This window comes from Hemitrygon akajei, chromosome 3 (genome assembly GCF_048418815.1).
Source record: "Hemitrygon akajei chromosome 3, sHemAka1.3, whole genome shotgun sequence".
NCBI lineage: Eukaryota > Metazoa > Chordata > Chondrichthyes > Myliobatiformes > Dasyatidae > Hemitrygon > Hemitrygon akajei.
This window is the reverse complement of record NC_133126.1, coordinates 95,898,410-95,919,987: the sequence shown is the minus strand read 5'-3', so window position 1 is coordinate 95,919,987 and position 21,578 is coordinate 95,898,410. Positions and strand designations below refer to the sequence as shown.

The 21,578-nt window shown below is 41.2% G+C and overlaps 1 protein-coding gene across 1 annotated transcript in view; it reads left to right on the top strand.

Moving 5' to 3' along the window:
• Window positions 1-3,996: 3,996 nt before the first annotated feature.
• The window catches only part of LOC140725228 (EH domain-containing protein 4-like), a 63,807-nt gene continuing 46,225 nt past the window's right edge, over window positions 3,997-21,578 (top strand). The window contains exons 1-3 of the mRNA XM_073040395.1: window positions 3,997-4,673; window positions 17,530-17,706; window positions 21,006-21,103. Coding sequence (XP_072896496.1) covers window positions 4,447-4,673; window positions 17,530-17,706; window positions 21,006-21,103 — 502 coding nt within the window. The 5' untranslated portion in view covers window positions 3,997-4,446. The remainder of the gene's footprint in view (window positions 4,674-17,529; window positions 17,707-21,005; window positions 21,104-21,578) is intronic.

The window sequence follows — 21,578 nt, the reverse complement described above, 5'->3', positions numbered from 1 at the left end:
GGAGATTGAGAGGGGATCTGATTGAAACATATAAGATTATTAAGGGATTGGACAAGATAGAGGCAGGAAATATGTTCCAGATGCTGGGAGAGTCCAGTACCAGAGGGCATGGTTTGAGAATAAGGGGTAGGTCATTTAGGACAGAGTTAAGGAAAAACTTCTTCTCCCAGAGAGTTGTGGGGGTCTGGAATGCACTGCCTTGGAAGGTAGTGGAGGCCAATTCTCTGGATGCTTTCAAGAAGGAGCTAGATAGGTATCTTATGGATAGGGGAATCAAGGGATATGGGGACAAGGCAGGAACCGGGTATTGATAGGAATTGATCAGCCATGATCTCAAAATGGCGGTGCAGGCTCGAAGGGCCGAATGGTCTACTTCTGCACCTATTGTCTATTGTCTATTTTGAATGAGGGATTATTTTCTTGATATTCAATTCCACTAAGGAAGGGGAAATATATTACAATAATTTTAATAGCTAAAAAGGGACTAAAAAGTTGATGAAACTCCAATTAGAAAAGTCACTTAACTGCGAGGGAAATGACCTGCTGAAGACAACAAAGGAAACTGTAAGAGCTGTGTCCATGATGCAAGTAAACTGTGGTTAAGTGGGTTGGGGCTAATCTCAAATGTCTGTGGATTTCAATAAGCACTTAAATCTAACCTAACACTCCAATGCATCACTGTTGGATGTGGTCGGTTGAATAATGTACTCAATTAAAGTCCTGCATGTCTTTGTACTTGGACATAAAAGGTAGCAGCTCTATTTTGAAGATGAGCAAGTTATCTAAGATGTTGTGGCCAATATTTATTCCACAATGTCCACCATTTAGAAAAACATTTTTTTTGCTCATTAGCATATAATGATTGAGGAATCTTGCTATGTGTATAATGACTACTTTTTCCAAAATGAAATAGCAACTACAATTCAAAACTAGTCAACAGGGTCATAGAAAAATACAGGCCCTTCAGCCTGTCTAGTGCATACTGAAACCATTTAAACTGCCTAGTCCCATCAACCTACACCCAGACCATAGCCCTCCATATGCTTATCCAAACTTCTCTTAAATGTTAAAATCAAGATTGCATGCACCACTTGTGCTGGCAGCTTGTGCCACACTCTCACGAACCTCTGAGTGAAGAAGTTTCTCCTTATGTTTCCCTTAAATATTTCACCTTTCACCCCCTTCATGCAGGACCTCCAGTCGTAGTTCCACCTAACTTCAGTGAAAAAAGCCTGCTTGCATTTACCCTATCTATAACACTCATAATTTTGTACACCTCTATCAAATCTCCTCTCATTCTCCTACGTTTGAAGGAATTAAGTCTTAACCTATTCAATCTTTCCTTATAACTCCGGTCCTCCAGTCCTGGCAACACCCTTGTAAATTTTCTTTGTACTCTTTCAATCTTATTTACATCTTTCCTGTAGGTAGGTGATCAACACTACACACAATACACCAAATTAGGCCTCACCAACGTCACAATAATATCCCATCTTCTGTACTCCATACTTTGATTTATGAAGGCCAATGTGCCAAAAGCTTTCTTTGCCACATTCAATGAATAATGGACCGGTATACCCAAATCCCTTTGTTCTACCACAGTCCTTCACTGTGTAAGGCCAACTCTGGTTGGTCCTACTGAAGAGCAGCACTTCACACTAGTCTGCATTAAATTCCACCTGCCATTTAACAGCTCATTTTTCCAGCTTGTCCAGATCCCACTGCAAGCCACGATAGTCTTCCTCAACGTTCACTACACCCCCCATCTTTGCGTCATGCGCAAATTTGCTGATCCAGTTAATCACATTATCATCCAGGTTATTGATATATAGATGACAAACAACAACAGACCCAGTACCGATCCTTGTAGCATTCCACTAGTCACAGGCCTCCAGTCAGAGAGGCAACCATCTACTGCTACTCACTGGCTTCTCCCACAAAGCCAATGTCTAATCCAATTTACTACCTCATCTTGAATGTCAAGCAACTGAACTTTCTTGACTAACCACCCATGCAGGACCTTGTCAAATGCCTTGCTAAAGCCCATGTAGATATGGGTGCAGCTCAAAGATGTATGCTTAGCCCACTGCTCTACTCTCTCTACACTGACTGTGTCACGAAGCACAACTCAAATGATATCTAAAAATCCGCTGATGACACCACTATTATTAGCAGAATTTCAGATTCTGCCGAAAGAAGCTGCTGAAGGTTGTAAATCTAGTCAGCTCCATCTTGGGCACTAGCCTACAAAGTACCCAGGACATCTTTAGGGAGCAGTATCTCAGAAAGGCAGCGTCCATTATTAAGGACCTCCAGCACCCAGGGCATACCCTATTCTCACTATTAACATCAGGTAGGAGATACAGAAGCCTGAAGGCACACACTCAGCGATTCAAGAACAGCTTCTTCCCTTCTGCCATCCAATTCCCAAGTGAACATTGAAGCTTTGGACACTACCTCACTTTTTTAAATTTGTTTTTGCACATTTTAAAAAATCTATTCAATATACATAATTGATTAACTTGTTTATTTATTATTACTATTATTACTTTTTTCTCTCTGCTGGATTAGGTACTGCATCGAACTGCTGCTGCTAAGTTAACAAATTTCACGTCACATGCCGGTGATAATAAACCTGATTCTGAGATGGTGATGAGGAGGCATGGGGGGGTCAGATAGATTGGCTGGTTGAGTGGTGCGCAACAATAACTCAACATCAGCAAAACCAAGAAACTAATTGTGGATTTCAGAAAGGGGAAGTTGGGAAAGCACGTCCTCACAGAGTGGTGAGTAGTGGAAAGGGTGAGCAGCTTTAAGTTCCTGGGCAACAACATCTCAGAGGATCAATCTTGGGCACAACATATTGATGCAATCACAAAGAAGGCATGCCAGCAGCTATATTTCATTGGGAGTTTGAAGAGAATTGGTATGCTACCAAAGATATTAGCTAGTTTCTATAGATGTATTACGGAGGGCATTTTGACTGGTCGCATCTCTGTCTGGTCCAGAGGCTCTAATGCAGAGGATCGAAAGAGGCTGCAGAGGGTTGTAGATTCAGCCAGATCCATCTCAGGTCCAATCCTCCACACCATCAAGAACATCTTTAGAAAGGTGGCATCCATCATTGAGGACTTACGCCATCTTAGACAGGCCCTCTTCTCATTACCACCATAAGGCAGGAGGTACAGGAGCCTTAAGATGCACAGTCAACATTTAGTAGCAGCCTCTTCCGCCATCAGACTTCTGAAAGTCCGTGAACTCATGAACACTATTCTGCTTTTGCACTATTTATTTTTTATTGTAACTTATAGCATTTTTCCCATTTTGCACTTTACTGCTGTTACAAAACAAACTCCATGACATATGTCAGTGCTTTTAAACCTGATTCCAATTCTGAAATTATGAACACATTTTAACTCATGTCACAGGGTGACAACATCCCTCAATAATAAAGTAACAAATTATTTGGCTTTAGTTGCATGTCACTTTCACAAACTGCTGGAGAAACTCTGTGGGTTACACATCATCAAAAGCGGAGTCTGAACATTTTCCGCCTTCCCAATTTTGGGATTACTTTTACAATTTAGCATCAATGCATCAGCTAGACAAGCAATTAACCACAAAGACTGGGCCAGTTGGAGAACCAGCCTGGAGAACTACAAGAAAGCCATTAGTGGCAGAGAAAGTTAGTTCTCAAGAAAATCCATATTCCTAACCCGGAAAAAGTAGCCCACAACTGCTGAGGCTGGAGACACTGCCTTGAGGCGAACGTGTGAGAAGAATCAGCGTGCATCCAACCTCCGCCGGAGGGGCTGTCTCCTCTGCAGAGGCTTCTCAACCCCTCACTCTTCCTGCCCCACGGCACTTCACCTAAAGCAAGGCTTGCAACTGGAACGACAAGCCTCACGCCCGGCCCTTACCTGCACCACTGGAGCCGGCCCCGGGACAGAGGGGCGGGGACTGGCGGGCGGGCGGGCGCTTCCGGCGGACGGGCGGGTGGAAGCTCGCGCTGAGCGTTCGGTCTCAGAGCGCGAGCGAGGAATTGCCGGTCCTCAGTCCGGAGTGAGGGGGACTCAGCGTGAGAGGAGGAGGAGCAAGAGGGTCCCGGAGTGTGTGAGTGAGGGGGACTCAGCGTGAGAGGAGGAGCAAGAGGGTCCCGGAGGTTGAGGGGGACTCAGAGCGTGAGAGAGGAGGGAGTGCCGGGAATTGGGGTGTGAGAAGGAGGTAGCCAAAGTGTGTTTGAGAGAGAAGGAGGCAGTGAGTGACCGGGAGTCTTAGGGGACGGGAATGAGCGAGTGACCAGGATCGGACAGCTATCCCGAGTGTGTAGGCGTTTGAAACTCGGACTGGGTCCGGGAGCTGGAGTCTGAGGGACCAAGACCAGAGTCGCAGAGGGCGAGGGCTTGCCGGTGACTGGGAGCTGATCCGGAGTCCCGACCAGGTATCATGTTCAGCTGGCTGTCCGGCTCTGAGGCCTCCGGGAAGGACTCGATGGTGTTTGAGACGGTGTCCGAGGGACTGCGGTCCCTGTATCACAAGAGGCTCCAGCCTCTGGAGGATTACTACCAGTTCCATCAGTTCCACTCGCCCGCTCTGGAGCAGGCTGACTTCGAGAACAAACCCATGGTGTTGCTTATTGGGCAATACTCAACAGGCAAGACCACCTTCATCAGGTAATCACCAGGGCTATGGGCAAAAGGGATGGGCGAAACTCTGGTTTCTGACAGGTAACCATGGAATTCTTGAAATAGCAAGGCCACTATGCCAAATATTTTCAACTATGACGATGTTTCAAACATACTTGTTTCGGAGCCCAGGAATGTCTGACAGGCAAGTTTTATTTGGCCCGTGGTTAAACATGCACTTGGCTTATTATGTCTAAAAAAATTGTTCTTCGGAAAAAGATACCTGTCATTTCTTTAGCAGTTTTTACAGAGTTACCAGCATAGATTGCCACTCCTCTAGGCAGTCATTCAAAAAGTTATTCAGTTTCAATAGGAGGGATTAGCAGGTGTATGGAGGAAAAGCTTCAAAGATTTACTTAAGGCCTTTGAAGAAATACAACATCTTCATTAACTCCTGTGAAAATGTGACACATAACTATTCAAAGTTGAGAAGGAACTTTTGAGAGAGTGCTGAAAAACTCAGAAGTTACACATTAGGAGCAAGAAGAGTTCCAGAGTAAGCAATAGAGGGAGTAGACTGCCTCACAAACTATCCTATTGGCACTAACTGCCTTTCAGAACAGTGTGCTGTTGCCACATTGGCATCATCAGCTATCTCATATTCCACAGAACTAGTGTGGAAGTAAGTCATCCTGGATCTTGCAGAAAAATAATGTAATTCATTATGGTAGGTGGCATTATCACCTGGAGACATTGAATACATTGGCAGGTCTATAATACTGGAGAGATGGGGGAAACCTTACAGAATTTATTTAGCTTAATTTTATCTGCTTTTGGTGTAGATCTTTTAAAACTGGTGCCAAAGAGTCAAAATATTAAGTAGGGCATCACGTGTACATAGAATAATGTGGATTGAAATCTCACATGGTCTAGCTAGGCAATATCAAAGCCATGCAGGACTGTCAGACGTGCTGTTTTTCTGATAGCTGCTGTGGTGGCCACGCAGGGCTTCACTTGTATGGCTGCCATTAGTTATGTACATCTGGATATAGTTTGATATAAATGTTGTGAAGTAAGCTAGGTCTGATAAATCCCAAGGGTCTGATGATCTGCATTTCAATGTTTGCAAAGAGATGACTATAAAGATATATTTGACTCACCTGTTGAAGTTCTTTGAGGATGTATTGAATACAGTAGGTTAGAAGAAATGAGTCGATGCAGTTATTTGAATTGTCATATGGCTTTTGATACAATTCCACAGGTTAGCACATGGACTACGTAGTGTGTTTTGAGAGTTGTGTAATAAAACGGGAGGAGGAAAAGAGTAGAAATATCAATCATCTTAGATTGGCAGGTAGCGATTCATGGTTTATTGCAAAAGTGTTTGAGTCGCAAATACTTGTATCAATGATTTGACGGAGAGGATTAAGTGTAGCATTTTCAAGCTTCCTGCTTAAGAGGATGTGAGTAATGATGACACAAGGGGCTTCAGGAGGATAGGAACAAGATAAATGGAAATAATATGACAGGTATGCAATATGGACAGTGTGAAGTACAAATGGCAGAAATCTTGTGTATTTTAAATGGTGAAAGACTGGTTGATGTTTAAAAGGACTTGTACACAAGGCATTGAAAACTAGCAAACAGGTTCTGCAGGTAGTTGTGTAGGGAAGCGGTATGTTGGTCTTCATTGCTGGAGGATTTGAATACAAGGGTAGCAGTGCCATCATGAGTCCTGATGAGACCACATCTAGAGCATTGTGTACAATGTTAGTCTCCAAACCTAAAGAGGGATATACTTAGTATAAAGAGACAGCAGTATACTTCACCAGACTGGTTCCTGGGATGGTAGGTCTGTCATTTGAGGTTGGCCACTATTCTCTATTGACACATACAAAATATTTAGAGGGTTTGACAGGACAGTGAGAAGATGGCACTTTCTCAAGCTAAAGTATAGTCTGTTTAGACCTACGTACTTAAATGTGTATGTAAATTGGAAAGTATACATATTATAGAGAAGGTGCAGAAGAGGTTCATCAGGATGCTGCCTGGTTTTGAGGGCATTTGCTATCATGAGAGGCTGGAAAAATTTGGGTTCTTTTCTCTGGAGTGGTGGAGGCTGAGGAGAGATCTGATAGAAGTTTATAGATTATGAAAGGCATAGATAGAGTAGACGGAGTATCTGTTTCCCAGGGTTGAAATGTCTAATACCAGAGGGCATGCTTTGAAGGTGAGAGGGGGCAGTTCGAAGGGGAAGTGAGGGATAAGTTTTTTACTCAGAGTCATGGGTGCCTGGAACATGCTGCCTGATAGAGTGGTAGAGGCAGATACATTAGAAACTTTTAAGATAGGCACATGGTTGTTAGGAAAATGGAGCGATATAGACATTATTTAGGTAGGAAGGATTACTTTTTTTGGTGTTTTTAATTTATCTTTTAGCTGGTTTGGCACAACATTGTGGACCGAAGGATCTGTTCCTGTGCTGTACTGATTTATGTTCTATGTTCTGTAGTGATAATACCGCTGTTATGGACTAGCAGAAAGTGTAATTACTGCATGATGTTTACTCAATTTCCATTAAAATATGTACTTGGCAAGTAATAAGAAAATTAACAGCTGTATCGCCCATTCTTAATTGCCGTTGATGTAATATAAACATTGTGTATGCCTTGTATTCTTTCTTTTTAAATTGATACATTGACCTTCTATGTGGACGTTGACAGTCCATATGCAACTTGGTCGGTCCCACCTAAGCATTTGGTTAATTTTTGGCAAGTGATTACTTGCAAAATATATTCCCCCAACTACTACTTTGCATGTCTCCTCTTATCTCCCAGTCCAGATGATCGGCAAAAATACTTTCGCACTTTATTTACAATGCCAGCTTTTGCTTCTCTCTTCCTTGCTCTTGACTTTTGTCTTAGTTTCTCTGCTTCCATGATTCTTGAATGGTTAAGATTTGATGGCAGACAATTTAAGTACAGTAATAATTAATATTCACTGTACACACACAACAGCGACTGCTTCATTTTCAAATGTTATTACAAACCCCATTTCCAGAAAAGTTGGGATATTTTCCAAAATGCAATAAAAACAGAAATCTGTGATATGTTAATTCACGTGAACCTTTATTTAACTGTTAAAGTACAAAGAAAAGATTTTCAATAGTTTTACTGACCAACAATTGTATTTTGTAAATATACACAAATTTAGAATTTGATGGCTGCAACACACTCAACAAAAGTTGGGACAGAGTTAAAATAAGATTGAAAAGTGCACAGAATATTCAAGTAACACCAGTTTGGAAGACTCCACATTAAGCAGGCTAATTGGTAGCAGGTGAGGTATCATGACTGGGTATAAAAGTAGCATACATCAAAGGCTCAGTCTTTGCAAGCAAGGATGTGTCGTGGTTCACCCCTTTGTGCCAAAATTCGTGAGAGAATTGTTAGTCAGTTCAAAAGGAACATTTCGCAACGCAAGATTGCAGAGAATTTAGGTCTTTCAACATCTACAGTACATAATATTGTGAAAAGATTCAGAGAATTCAGAGACATCTCAGTGCGTAAAGGGCAAGGTCGGAAACCACTGTTGAACACGGGTGATCTTCGAGCCCTCAGGCGGCACTGCCTAAGAAACCGTCATGCTACTGTGACAATTATAGCCACCTGGGCTCGGGAGTACTTCGGAAAACCATTGTCACTTAACACAGTCTGTCGCTGCATCCAGAAATGCAACTTGAAACTGTATTACGCAAGGAGGAAGCCATACATCAACTCTATGAGAAACGCCGGCAAGTTCTCTGGGCCCGAGCTCATCTCAGATGGACCGAAAGGCTTTGGAACCATGTGCTGTGGTCAGATAAGTCCACATTTCAGCTAATTTTCAGAAAAAAACAGGCATTGAGTTCTCTGTGCCAAAGATGAAAACGACCATCCTGATTGTTATCAGTGAAAGGTGCAAAAGCCAGCATCTGTGATGGTATGGGGGTGCATCAGTGCCCACGGCATGGGTGAGTTGCATGAATGTGAAGGTACCATTGACTCTGAGGTGTATATTAGGATTTTAGAGAGACATATGCTGCCATCAAGGCGACGTCTCTTCCCGGGACGTCCATGCTTATTTCAGCAGGACAATGCCAGACCACATTCTGCACGGGCTACAACAGCGTGGCTTTGTAAACACAGAGTGCATGTGCTTGACTGGCCTGCTACCAGTCCAGATCTATCTCCTATTTAAAATGTATGGCGCATCATGAAGAGGAGAATCAGACAACAGAGACCACAGACTGTTGAGCAGCTGAAGTCTTATATCAAGCAAGAATGGACAAAATTTCCAATTGCAAATCTACTACAATTAGTATCTTCAGTTCCAAAACGATTAAAAAGTGTTATTAAAAGGAAAGGTGATGTAACACAATGGTAAACATGCCTCTGTCCCAACTTTTGTTGAGTGTGTTGCAGCCATCAAATTCTAAATTTGTGTATATTTACAAAATACAATTAAGTTGGTCAGTAAAACTATTGAAAATCTTTTCTTTGTACTTTTGTCGGTTAAATAAATGTTCACGTGAATTAACATATCACAGATTTTTGTTTCTGTTGCATTTTGGAAAATATACCAACTTTTCTGGAAATGGGGTTTGTACAAATATCACTTATAAATGTTAAAAAAATCTCACTTCTAATTTTGTTCTGCTGACCTTGGTAATGTCCACATATGTACTGTCTAAAGAAATTATTTAATGTTTAAAATGCCTACTTCTGCATTTCATCAAGTGTAGCATCAAGGAGCCCATCAAAATTCCATAATTGTGCAGTGGGTTGTTTTCTGGGATTTGTTCAATGAAGAGAGATTGACCTATAACATAGTCTGCAATTAAGAACATGGAATGATCTAATTTAGATGTACTGTTTTGACAGAATGATTACTGAGAGTTGTTTCTTCTAGCAGCAGAACCTGAAATTATAGTCTTGCATTAAGGAGTTAAGACTTCAAGTTTAGACTTTGATGTGGAGTGATTTGTTTGCTCACTTCGTTGTACATCTTTAGTATTCTCTACCCCAGAGGGCTGTAGATGAAAAATAATTGAGGATATTCAAAGCTGAGATGAATGATTTATCTTTGAGAGGAATAGGTGGGGAAAGTCTGAGGTGCAGCATCAGCCATGATCTTTTCAAATGACAGAGTAGATTCAAATGACAATTCTTATCTCTTTGTCTTAGGTTCTCGTATCATCAGATTGTATGCTCAAATCAATGTTTTCTGAGCAATCCGGGCAGGCTTTTCTCACAAGATGTACATTTTAAAAGAATTTTAATTAGTTGTAGGGTTTTACGTTGAAACCAATGAAGAGGTGCTGCCCACATAAGGATATTCGGAAATAGAGCAGGAGTAGGTCACTTGGTCCTACAAGTCTGCTCTGCTGTTCAACAAGATCATGGTAAATGTTGTACTTCACCATTTTCAATCTTATCCTTGTATCCTGTAATTTCTGTAATATGCAGGAATTCATTGATTTGCATTGACTGATCATTCATTGACTATTCATTGACTGATCATTCACCACTGTTCTGAACTGATTCTATGAGGCTTACTTTCAAGAACTCTTTAGAACTCATGTTCTTGGTATTATTTTTATTTGTACAGTTTGTCTTTTGCACAATGGTGTTAGCCTTTGTCTTTTTATGTATAGTTTTCTTGTAAAATTTTATTTTATTTCTTTTTCCATGTAAATACCTGCAAGAAAATGAATCACAAGGTAGTATATGGTAATATAAATTACTTCTGATAATAAATTTACTTTCAATTGTACGTTGCTCTAACATACAGTCCCTACTCCCACTTTGAGGGTTGGTCTGGACATAATGACTAATTTTCTATTAGCCATTTTATTTTTTTCTTCTTGTACCTGTGAATTTCTATATGAAGATCCACCATAGTTTTGATTGCTCTTAACAATGCTACTTGCATACATGCGATATGTATATCTGTGTTCACTGTACCTAGCATATCCTTAAATTAGATTTACATTATAGCAGCATGGCCTCAATGTTTGTTTCCCATACATCAGTTGTACATAGAATGCAGCCCTTCTGTGTGCAATGGCAAGAGAACCCTAACATCGAGATCATTTCACACCTGATGAGCAAGATCTTTCTTATGCTCAATATGGAGCATTTCTATGTTCCTAGTTTCTGCTTTATCTTGACTGTAACCAGAAAACCATATTCTTTACACTTTCAGGTAATAGGATTTGACCACTTGTAGGTCTGAGCAGTTATCAATGTCCACGGCTTTGCTTTTTCCACGATTCACCCTAGCCCCTGAGACCAATTCAAGCTATTAGTCAAGTTGCAGAGCAGAGTGGATCTGAACTGAAGATAGTGACTTGATTCATGTATAAAGAACTTTATGATCTGAGTGGCAATTTCTTGGATGAAGGCACTGAGGGTGGGGTTGCTAAATTTGCTGATGACGCAATGGTAGATAGGAAAGTAACTTGTGAAGAGGATGTGAGGAGATTACAATGGGATAATGACAGGTTAAATAAAGGGGCCAAGAACCAGCAAATGGGAAAATTCACTGCTTTATTTATTTAGAGATACAATGTGGAATAATCCTTCAAGCCACGCTGTCCTGCAATCCCCTGATTTAATCCTGGCCTAATCACGGGACAGTTTACAAATGACCAATTAACCTACCAACTGATACATCTTTGGACTGTGGGAGGAAACCTAAACACCTGAAGGAAACCCACGTGGTCAGAGGGAGAACGTAGAAGCTCCCTACTGACAGTGACAAGAATCGTGACATTTTTCATTCTGGAAATTAAAAAATAAAATAGCAGCATCTGGTCTAAGTGGTGAGAGAATGAAAAGCTCCAGCAAATAATTGGGGCTGATAGAATACGGTATCTTGTGTAGAAGCTGAAAACAGAATTAGGGAGGTTATGCTTCATTATAAAGGGCATTGAGATCACATCAGGAATATTGCCTACAATTTTGTTTTCTCTAATTCAGGAAAGATATTAATGCATTAGAAACAAAAGATTTCCTAGACTATTATCTAGAATAAATTGGTTGCCTTGAGGTGAAGTTTGACAAGTTCAATAGGTGCATTTAATGTCAGAGAAATGTATACAATATAAATCCTGAAATTCTTTTTCTTCGCAGACATCCGCAAAAACAGAGGAGTGCCCCAAAGAATGAATGACAGTAAAAACATTAGAACCCCAAAGCCACTCAACTCCCCCTCCCACACACAAGCAGCAGCAAGGCAACGCACCCTCCCCACCAGCAAAAAAGCATCAGCGCCCTCCACTGAGCAGTCAAGCGTGCAACAAGGCATCAATAAGACACAGATGCAGTACCCCAAAGACTACTCGTTCACTGATAATTCAACATATCACAAGCTCTCTCTCTCTCTCTCTCTCTCTCTCTTTCTCTCCCTAATAAGGGAAAAAGATGTGAGACCTTTTCATAGTGAGAGGGGAGACATAACTAACAACTTGCTGATTTACGATGTTAAAAGTCTGTTGCGTTGCTTTTTTGAGCTCTGCGCCCAGAGAGTCGGCAGCAGAAAGGCTCAGCTCTCTGGACACCCAACCCCAGCAGCTAAACCACTGCTCCCGCTGTTCCGTGTTCTCCTGCGACGCTTCAGTCAGGGACACTGGCCTAGAATCAGCACGTCCCCAGAGCCACGAAATCCTGGAAGCCTGAAGGTGCGCTCATCTTCCGGGCCATGTCCTTGGGATATCAAAAAGCAGCTGGTCTTGAGGACCTGAGAGCGGGTCCCATTCCCACAAAGAACCAAAGTCAGAGTGTAACTCCAGGTCAGGGTCTTCAAAAGAACCCCCACACCCTGAAAATGGAAAAAGAGATAGCAAAGATAGAAATAAAGTTGTTTCCAAAGATGCAAGCAAAGGAGTTGCCATTTAGTGCCGTCTTAACTTTGCCCTGCCTTCTTTTTAGGCCTGTATCTGCTGAAGCTAAGAAGAAATTTGATTGAAATATGCAAGATCCTGAGGGGAGATGTGGGGAGAATGTTTCTTCTTGTGGGATAGTTCAGAATTAATGATAGAAACATAGAAAACATACAGCACAATACAGGCCCTTTGGCCCACAAAGCTGTGCTGAACATGTCCCTACCTTAGAACTACCTAAGCTACTACCTATAGCTAACTACCTATAGCCCTCTATTTTTCTAAGCTCCATGTAGCCATCCAGGAGTCTCTTAAAAGACTCTACCGTTTCCTTCACCACCACCGCCGCCAGCAGCCCATTCCACACACTCAACTCTCTCTGCGTTTTAAAAAAAAACCTTAATGCTGCCTTCTCCTCTGTACTTACTTCCAAGCACCTTAAAAATGTGCCCTCTCGTGCTAGCCAATTCAGCCTTGGGGAATAGCCACTGACTATCCACACAATCAATGCCTCTCATTATCTTGTCACCTCTCATCATCCATCGCTCCAAGGAGAAAAGGCCAAGTTCACTCAACCTATTTTCATAAGGCATGCTCCCCAATCCAGGCAACATCCTTGTAAATCTCCTCTGCACCCTTTCTATGGTTTCCACATCCTTGCTATAGTGAGGTGACCAGAACTGAGCACAGTACTCCAAGTGGGGTCTGACCAGGGTCCTATATAGCTGCAACATTACCTCTCGGCTCTTAAACTCAATCCCCAAATTGATGAAGGTCAATGCACCGTATGCCTTCTTAACCACAGAGTCAACCTGAGTAGCAGCTTTGAGTGTCCTATGGACTCGGACCCCAAGATCCTTCTGGCCTTCCACACTGCCAAGAGTCCTACCATTAATATTATATTCTGCCATCATATTTGACCTACCAAAACTTTTCTGGTTTGAATTCCACCTGCCACTTCTCAGCCCAGTTCTGCATCATATCAATGTCTTGTTGTAAACTCCGACAGCCCTCCACACTATCCACAACACACCCAACCTTTGTGTCATCAGCAAATTTACTAACCCAACCCTTCACTTCCTTGTCTATGTCATTTATAAAAATCACGAAGAATAGGGGTCCCAGAGCAGATCCCTGAGGCACACCACTGGTCACCAGCCTCCATACAGAATATGAGCCGTCTACAGCCACTCTTTGCCTTCTGTAGGCAAGCCAGTTCTGGATCCACAAAGCAAGGTCCCCTTTTATCCCATGCCTCCTTACTTTCTCAATAAGCCTTGCATGGGGTACCTTATCAAATGCCTTGCTAAAATCCATATATACTACATCTATGGCTCTACCTTCATCAATGTGCTCAGTCACATCCTCAAACAATTCAATCAGGCTCGTAAGGCATGACCCTGCCTTTGACAAAGCCATGCTGACTATTCCTAATCATATTATGCCTCTCCAAATGCTCATAAATCCTGCCTCTCAGGATCTTCTCCATCAACTTACCAACCACTGAAGTAAGACTCACTGGCTTATAATTTCCTGGGATATTCCTATTCCCTTTCTTGAATAAGGGAACAACATCTGCAACCCTCCAATCCTCCGGAACCACTCCTGTCCTCATTGATGATGCAAAGATCATGCAAGACTCAGCATATCCTCCCTCTTTCCCACAGTAGCCTGGGGTACATCCCGTCTGGTCCTGGTGACTTATCCAACTTGATGCTTTCCAAAAGCTCCAGCACATCCTCTTTCTTAATATCCACATTCTCAAGCTTCTCAGTCCACTGCAAGTCATCCCTACAATCGCCAAGATCCTTTTCCATAATGAATACTGAAGCAAAGTATTCATTAAGTACCTCTGCTATTTCCTCCAGTTCCGTACACACTTTTCCCTTGTCACACTTGATTGGTCCTATTCGTTCACGTTTTATCCTCTTGCTCTTCACATACTTGTAGAATGCCTTGGGGTTTTCCTTAATCCTGCCTGCCAAGGCCTTCTCGTGGCCCTTTCTGGCTCTCCTAATTTCATTCTTAAGCTCCTTCCTGCAAGCCTTATAATCTAGATTCATATCATTACCTAGTTTTTTTGAACCTTTCTTAAGCTGTTCTTTTCTTCTTGACTAGATTTACAACAGCCTTTGTGCACCACAGATCTTGTACCGTACCATCCTTTCCCTGTCTCATTGGAACGTACCTACTTAGAACCCCATGCAAATACAGTCTGCTCTCCTTATCCATGGATTCTGCATGCGCAAATTCAACCGACCGCGGATCGGGAAAACCCGAAAGTTCTCTTTCCAGCACTTGTTGTTTGAGCATGTACAGACTATTTTTTCTTGTCTACGTATTTACATAGCATTTACATTGTATTAGGTATTATAAGTAATCTAGAAATGACTTAAAAGTACAGGCAGTTATGAATGAGTTCCATTCCTGAGTCCGTCTTTAAGTTGAATTTGAAGTTGGAACAGGTGCATCCGGTATTATTTAGCGTCAGTTAGTCAAACATTTTTCTTAGTATATAGTACATATTTTACCTTTCTACACATATAAAACACTTAAGAAAACATACGTATTTCAATAATTAAACCACTGCGTTGCTTAGTAATAATTGTAACTTTCATCGAGGCAGGGCCTTTCACATGCTCCATTAAAATTGTTCCGATCGTTGACTGACTGTAGCCTAATGCTTTTCCAATGATCGATGGCGTTTCACCTCTTTCTGATCGCTTTATTACTTCCACCTTATTTTCAATCGTGATTGTGATTATTTTTGTGAACAGAAACACTGTGGACTCAGAGCTGCACCGCTGGGTCCTAATGTCCAACGCACTGAGACGTGTTAAATAAAGTCCGGGGTTTCCACTGGGTCCTAAAGACCACCGCACTGAGACAAGTTAAATAAGGGACTTGTGCATCTGCGTTTTTTGGTATCCGCGGGGGGTCTCGGAACCAATCCCCTGCGAATAAGGAGGGCCGACTGTATTCCCTGAACATTTGCCTCATTTCTTCGGTACGTTTCACTGTGAACATCTGTTTCCTATTTATGCTTCTCAGTTCCTGCCTGATAGCCTCATAGTTCCCCTTACTCCAATTAAACGTTTCCCTAACTTGTCTGTTCCTATCCTTCTCCAATGCTATGGTAAAGGACATAGAATTGTGATCACTATTTCCAAAATGTGCTCCCACTGAGAGACCTGACACCTGATCAGGTTCGTTTCCCAATACCAGATCAAGTACAGCCTCTCCTCTTGTAGGCTTATCTACATATTGTGTCATGAAACCTTCCTGAACACATCTAACAAACTCTACCCCATCTAAACCCCTTGCTCTAGGGAGATGCCAGTCAAAATTTGGGAAATTAAAATCTCCCACCACAACAATCCTGTTATTATTACTCCTTTTCAGAATCTGTCTTCCTATCTGCTCCTCGATGTCCCTGTACTGTTGGGTGGTCTGTAAAGAAAACCCCCAGTAGAGTTATTGACCTCTTCCTATTCCTAACTTCCTACCACAGAGACTCCGTAGAAAACCCCTCCATGACTTAATTCCTCCTTTTCTGCAGCCGTGACACTATCTCTGATCAATAGTGCAACGACCTTTTGCCTCCCTCCCTATCCTTTCTGAAACATGTAAAGTAGCGATTCCTGCCCCTGCACCATCCAAGTCTCTGTAATGGCCACAATATCATAGCTCCAAGTGCTGATCCATATTCTGAGCTCATCTGCTTTATTCATGATACTCCTCACATTAAAATAGACACATCTCAAACCATCAGACTGAGTGTGTCCCTTCTCTATCATCTGCCTATCCTCCCTTCCACACTGTCTCCAAACTTTCTCAATTTGTGAGCCAACCTCCCTTTCCTCCATCACTTCAGTTCGGTTCCCATCCTCCAGCAATTCTAGTTTAAACTCTCCCCAATAGCCTTAGCAAACCTTCCCACCAGGATATTGGTCCCCCTCGGATTCAAGTGCAACCCGTCCTTTTTGTACAGGTCACACCTGCCCCAGAAGAGGTCCCAATGATCCAGAAATCTGAATCCCTGCCCCCGCTCCAATCCCTCAGCCACACATTTATCCTCCACCTCATTCTATACCTGTACTCACTGTCACATGGCACAGGCAGTGATCCTGAGATCACTTTGAGGTCCTGCTTCTCAACTTCTTTCCTAACTCCCTGTAGTCTTTTTTCAGGACCTCCTCCCTTTTCCTACCTATCATTGATCATTGTTTAAAATAAAGAGTTGCCTCTGATGAGCATTTTCTCCCAAAGAGTTTTAGAACATTTTTCTCAAAGCATGATTCAGCTTTTGAATTTTGCTAAGCAAGGAATGACAAGGTAGCGTAGTGGTTAGTGTAATGCTATTACAGCAGCAGCAAACCAGGTTGAATTCCGTTCCGCCGTATGCAAGGAGTTTGTACCTTTTCCCTGTGACCACATGGGTTTTCTCTGAGTGTTCGGGTTTCCTTCCACAGTGCAAATGATTTGGATTAGTAGGTCATGTGTGTGTATATTTGGATAGTGTGGACTTGATGAGCAGGAAGTGCCTGTTCCTGTGCTGTACAGTACCTCTGAACAAAAATACATAAATAAAGGGGTAAATGATCATTGGGGCAAGATGGTAACGTGTAACTAAGGATAGAATTAGATCAGCCCTATTAAATGACAGCAAATTTGAAGAACTGAGCAATCTGCTCTTGCTCTCAAATCATAATTTATATCACTAACTCTTTGTAGCCATGTTAGTAATCTTTAAAATAATTTATTATACCTTGTACTTCAATATAATCTGGATGCTTCAACTATTACATGTCTATATCCTTATCAGAATGATGAATTTTCAGGAAAAGAATTGTGCTACAGAATTATTTTTTAAATGTCTTTCAGTTTATATTCTAAAAAGTCAATCAGATGACATTTTTTCTTGTGTGCTGCAGAGTGTTGTAATATCTAAGGTCTGCTTAACATGTTGTTATGCCATAGATACCTCCTGGAACAGGATTTTCCAGGGATGAGAATTGGACCTGAACCAACAACAGATTCCTTCATTGCTGTGATGTATGGAAAAGAAGAAGGCATCATTCCTGGCAATGCACTTGTTGTGGATCCCAAAAAACCTTTCCGAAAACTGAATTCTTTTGGAAATGCTTTCTTAAACAGGTATGTATGGCTGTTCTGTGGATGAACTGTTACTGTTCAAATGATAAGATAACAAAGTATTTAACTACAAGTTAAAGCAGTATTGTGTACGAGATTGGAAAAAACTATGCTTCCACCAGGGGTTAGTGTTGTAGTCTTGAACAGACACTTTCCTGCTGACTGTAAGCTTGTAGCATGGAATAACCTTGGACAGTTTTAACCAGGTTAATGTGTACTAGTCCACAATATAATGCTGCCCATAACCTACCATGGCAAACTTCCTTCCACATGGCCTCTGATGAAGAATAGCAAATGGTGGTCGTTGGTTGGATTTAAATGAAACATCTGGAGAATAAATGCTTCACCTTTGTTTTGCTGTTTTACTGTTTCTGTTTTGTTTTTAAAAGCACCAAGTTGTCCTAGGATAGTTTCCCCAAGTATTCATCCATTTTAACAGCAAAAGTCATTGTAATATTTCAATATAGTAGGTGTTGTGCCTATTCCTACCTTTATTCAGACATGCAGGAATTATGATGCTGGAGCTTCTCACACCTCTCATATAAGGCCATACAAATCTTCTGGGTAGAACCAACCTAGCACTTATGAATTGCAAGCTATGCAGGCAATGCCAGTTGGCTTATTCTCTGATTGAGTGGACTGTGTGTGAGTTAATCTATTGATGTTTGAAGAAGGAAGGATGATCATCAGAAACATCTGCCCAGATGAAGTTGTTATTTAAAGTCTGCTCACTTCAATGAATATAATGGAAAGCTGTACAAATAACTGTATATGAATCAATTTTACTTATGAGAAACTTTTGTGAACTGAATAATTATGTAGTACATCTACAGAGTTCAAAACTAAATTTCAGAAAGGAATGAAGGGAGCTTGTGCTGTTGCACAATAATTGAATTTGTTTTTCATAAGAATGTAGTAATAAATTGAGCTGGGGCTGTCACTTTCACTTGTTGGAAGTCTTCAGGTCAAACAAAACTGTTGGATATGGGTGTCTCCATAAAGAACATAAATAATACTCTTTCACCTTACACCTTGTCACTTTTAAGATAATTGTTGCTTTGGGATATTGTTTAAGATTTATGGCTAAGTTCATCTGTGCAGGTGAAAGGAGCATGAAGAACAGAAATATTATTTTAAATATTCTAAATAGGGCAATAACTCCACCATGGACGGTCCCAAGCCCAACTGTGAAAGGAGGAGGGTTGTACATGGGGCTAGCAACAACATCCCATAAAAAATCGGTGATACAGAAACTCTGATAGAAGCTCCAAGAACCTTAACCCTGGGAGATGAAGGATATTCAAGGATGGACTATGCCTGGGGTCAACTTGAAAGACTGGCCCAAGGCAGATGACTCTGGCAAGTTGCTGTCAGCAGCCTATGACCCTGAAGGTGATGGGCTAGGAAAGGAGAAGGAAGGAGAAAGGTGGAAGGTGTCTGCATGTGATGGTCTCTTGCTCACTGCTCCTGAAGGAAGGCTCCTGCAGTCAAATGGTCCCTCTCCTTTGATGCTGTCAGAGGATGGTACTGAAGGCCTGGATCTGTGACTTATGGATTGGACTGTAGTTCTCCTTCAGTTTTATGTTTTTATATTCTGTGTTTTCGCCCGTTCTTTCTTGTTGCCATTTGCGTGATTTGATTTTTTGTCAAGGGAGAATTTAGGATTGGATGTTCTTGTTGCTGTTTGTGCAGCTTGTGGTTTTTTGCTCGTGGCGGGGGGGAGGGTTTGGTTTGACAATGACCCAAAGCACACTGCCAGGGTATCCATGAAGTAGCTTCAAATGAAGAAAATTGATGTCCTTGAATGACCTATTCAGAGTCCTGACCTTAACCCAATCGAACATCTCTGGCAAGACTTCAGGATTGCCGTCCACTGCTGCTCACCTGGCACAACTAACTTGGCACAAATTGAACAATTTGGCAAGGAAGAATAGGCAAATACTGCTTCATCACATTGTGCAAAGCTAAGAGAGACTTATCCAAATGAACTGCTGGCTGTAAGAGCTGTGAGAGATGGTTCAACTAAGTACTGGGCAAAGGGAAATGAAAACCTTTGAACTGGTGACATTTAAGTTTTTGAATTGTTAGTTTTTCATGCTTTACATTTTCCCCTGTCTGTTGGGCTCTATTGTAAAAAAAGGATCATGTGATTCACAAATCAAAATCCTTGGTCACATTGATCAAAATCCCTGGTTGTAATAATCTTTTATGTGAACAAAAGGTTGGGGGCTGAATACTTTAACAAAGCACTTTATGTATATATACACAGTAGAATCTGGTTTATCGAGGCAACCATTTATTTGGCACAACAAAAACTAAATGGAGAACATAGCCAGGATTCCCTTTGTTTTATTTGGGACACTGTCATTTAATTGGGCAGAAGACTTCGTTTCTGAGTATTTTCTAACTAGAATCAGTTGTGTGCACTTGCGTGGCTGTTAGACACTACACCATGCTTAGAGCGATCACTTTTTAAATGTAATGACAGTTGTGTGTGTTTGTGTTCAAAGAGCAGTGATTTTTCTCACTGATAGTCGGTGAGAAATACCAGCAAGACAATTCGGAACTGTTTTGCTCACTGCGGTTTCAAGTAGTCAGATTTGGAGATGCCAGAAATGGCTGGGAGTGAAACTGAAACTATTTCACTTCTTCAAGTTAGGAATTAAGAAGGATTAAAGGTTTTGACGATCACCTTGAATGTTAATTGAAAATGAAGATTTGGAAGATGCAATTGCCAACAGCATTGTACGAAGGCAATCCATAATCTGTCCTAGGTAGATGTGTTGATTTTGTTCATTTACAGTCAATCAAAAGGTCTAAGACTTTTATAAATATCTTGTATGGCTTAGCGTAGAATTCACTGAACTATTGGAAAGCCCCGATTGTTTTCAGTGCAGATTACTAAATAACTGCTTTGGTTATTTTCATGAAACAAACATATTATGTGGTCTTGTAATGTTAATCCTTGTTTCTTTAAGCATATATCATTGATAAATTTAACTACAATTAACTGTATGTTGGACTGGTTTCTCTTAACACATTCTGTGGGAGCTCAGAACGCTTGGTGGAAATGTGCGACATCTTCTCAGGTATTAGCATGTACTCTGATAATTGTATTTTCATATTTAAATTTCAAATTTGTTTTGATTACAGTGAAGTATTAAGCTAATCATATATAGGACTGTGGGACATATTTATAATTCCTCTCGTGTGCGTTCAGGATCTTTCTGATGTTGGGACTTATTCATAATTCCACTGGTGGACGTTCAAGATCTATCTGATGTGTTCTTTACCATTTGCAGGTTCATGTGTGCTCAGCTACCAAATCAAGTGCTGGAAAGCATTACTATTATTGACACACCTGGAATCCTCTCTGGGGAGAAGCAGCGCATGAGCAGAGGTAAAAGTACCAAAAATGGAAGTGGGTGGCTGTCAAGTATCTTCCTCTTGAATTACCTATGGGAAAAGCCAAGTAGTTTGTTTTCTGTTTCCTCCCTGACAGCTTTATTTTATTGATAGCGACATTGACTGTCATTCAGTTTTCAACTTTCCCCAAGCAGGAAGATTTTTTTGCTTTTGGTTTACAAAATTTAATTTCTTCCTTCCTTTACTTTGTCTCCTTTATTTTAAAAATAGCTATCTCTGCTGTTACCTTTCCTGTGAACCCAGACTAGGCTAAAGTTTGCTTACTGAACTATTGAGGAATAAAGAATGAAACCTGACAATATATAAAAAGAATTAAATAAGTGTGGCAATGTTTTTCATTTAATCACTGGATTGAATTGCAGATAACTGCAGTGCCACTTTCACATCACTGCATTAACTAAAAGAGCATTATATCTTCAAAGTGTATGCTAATTTAGCTGTAGGTGCCA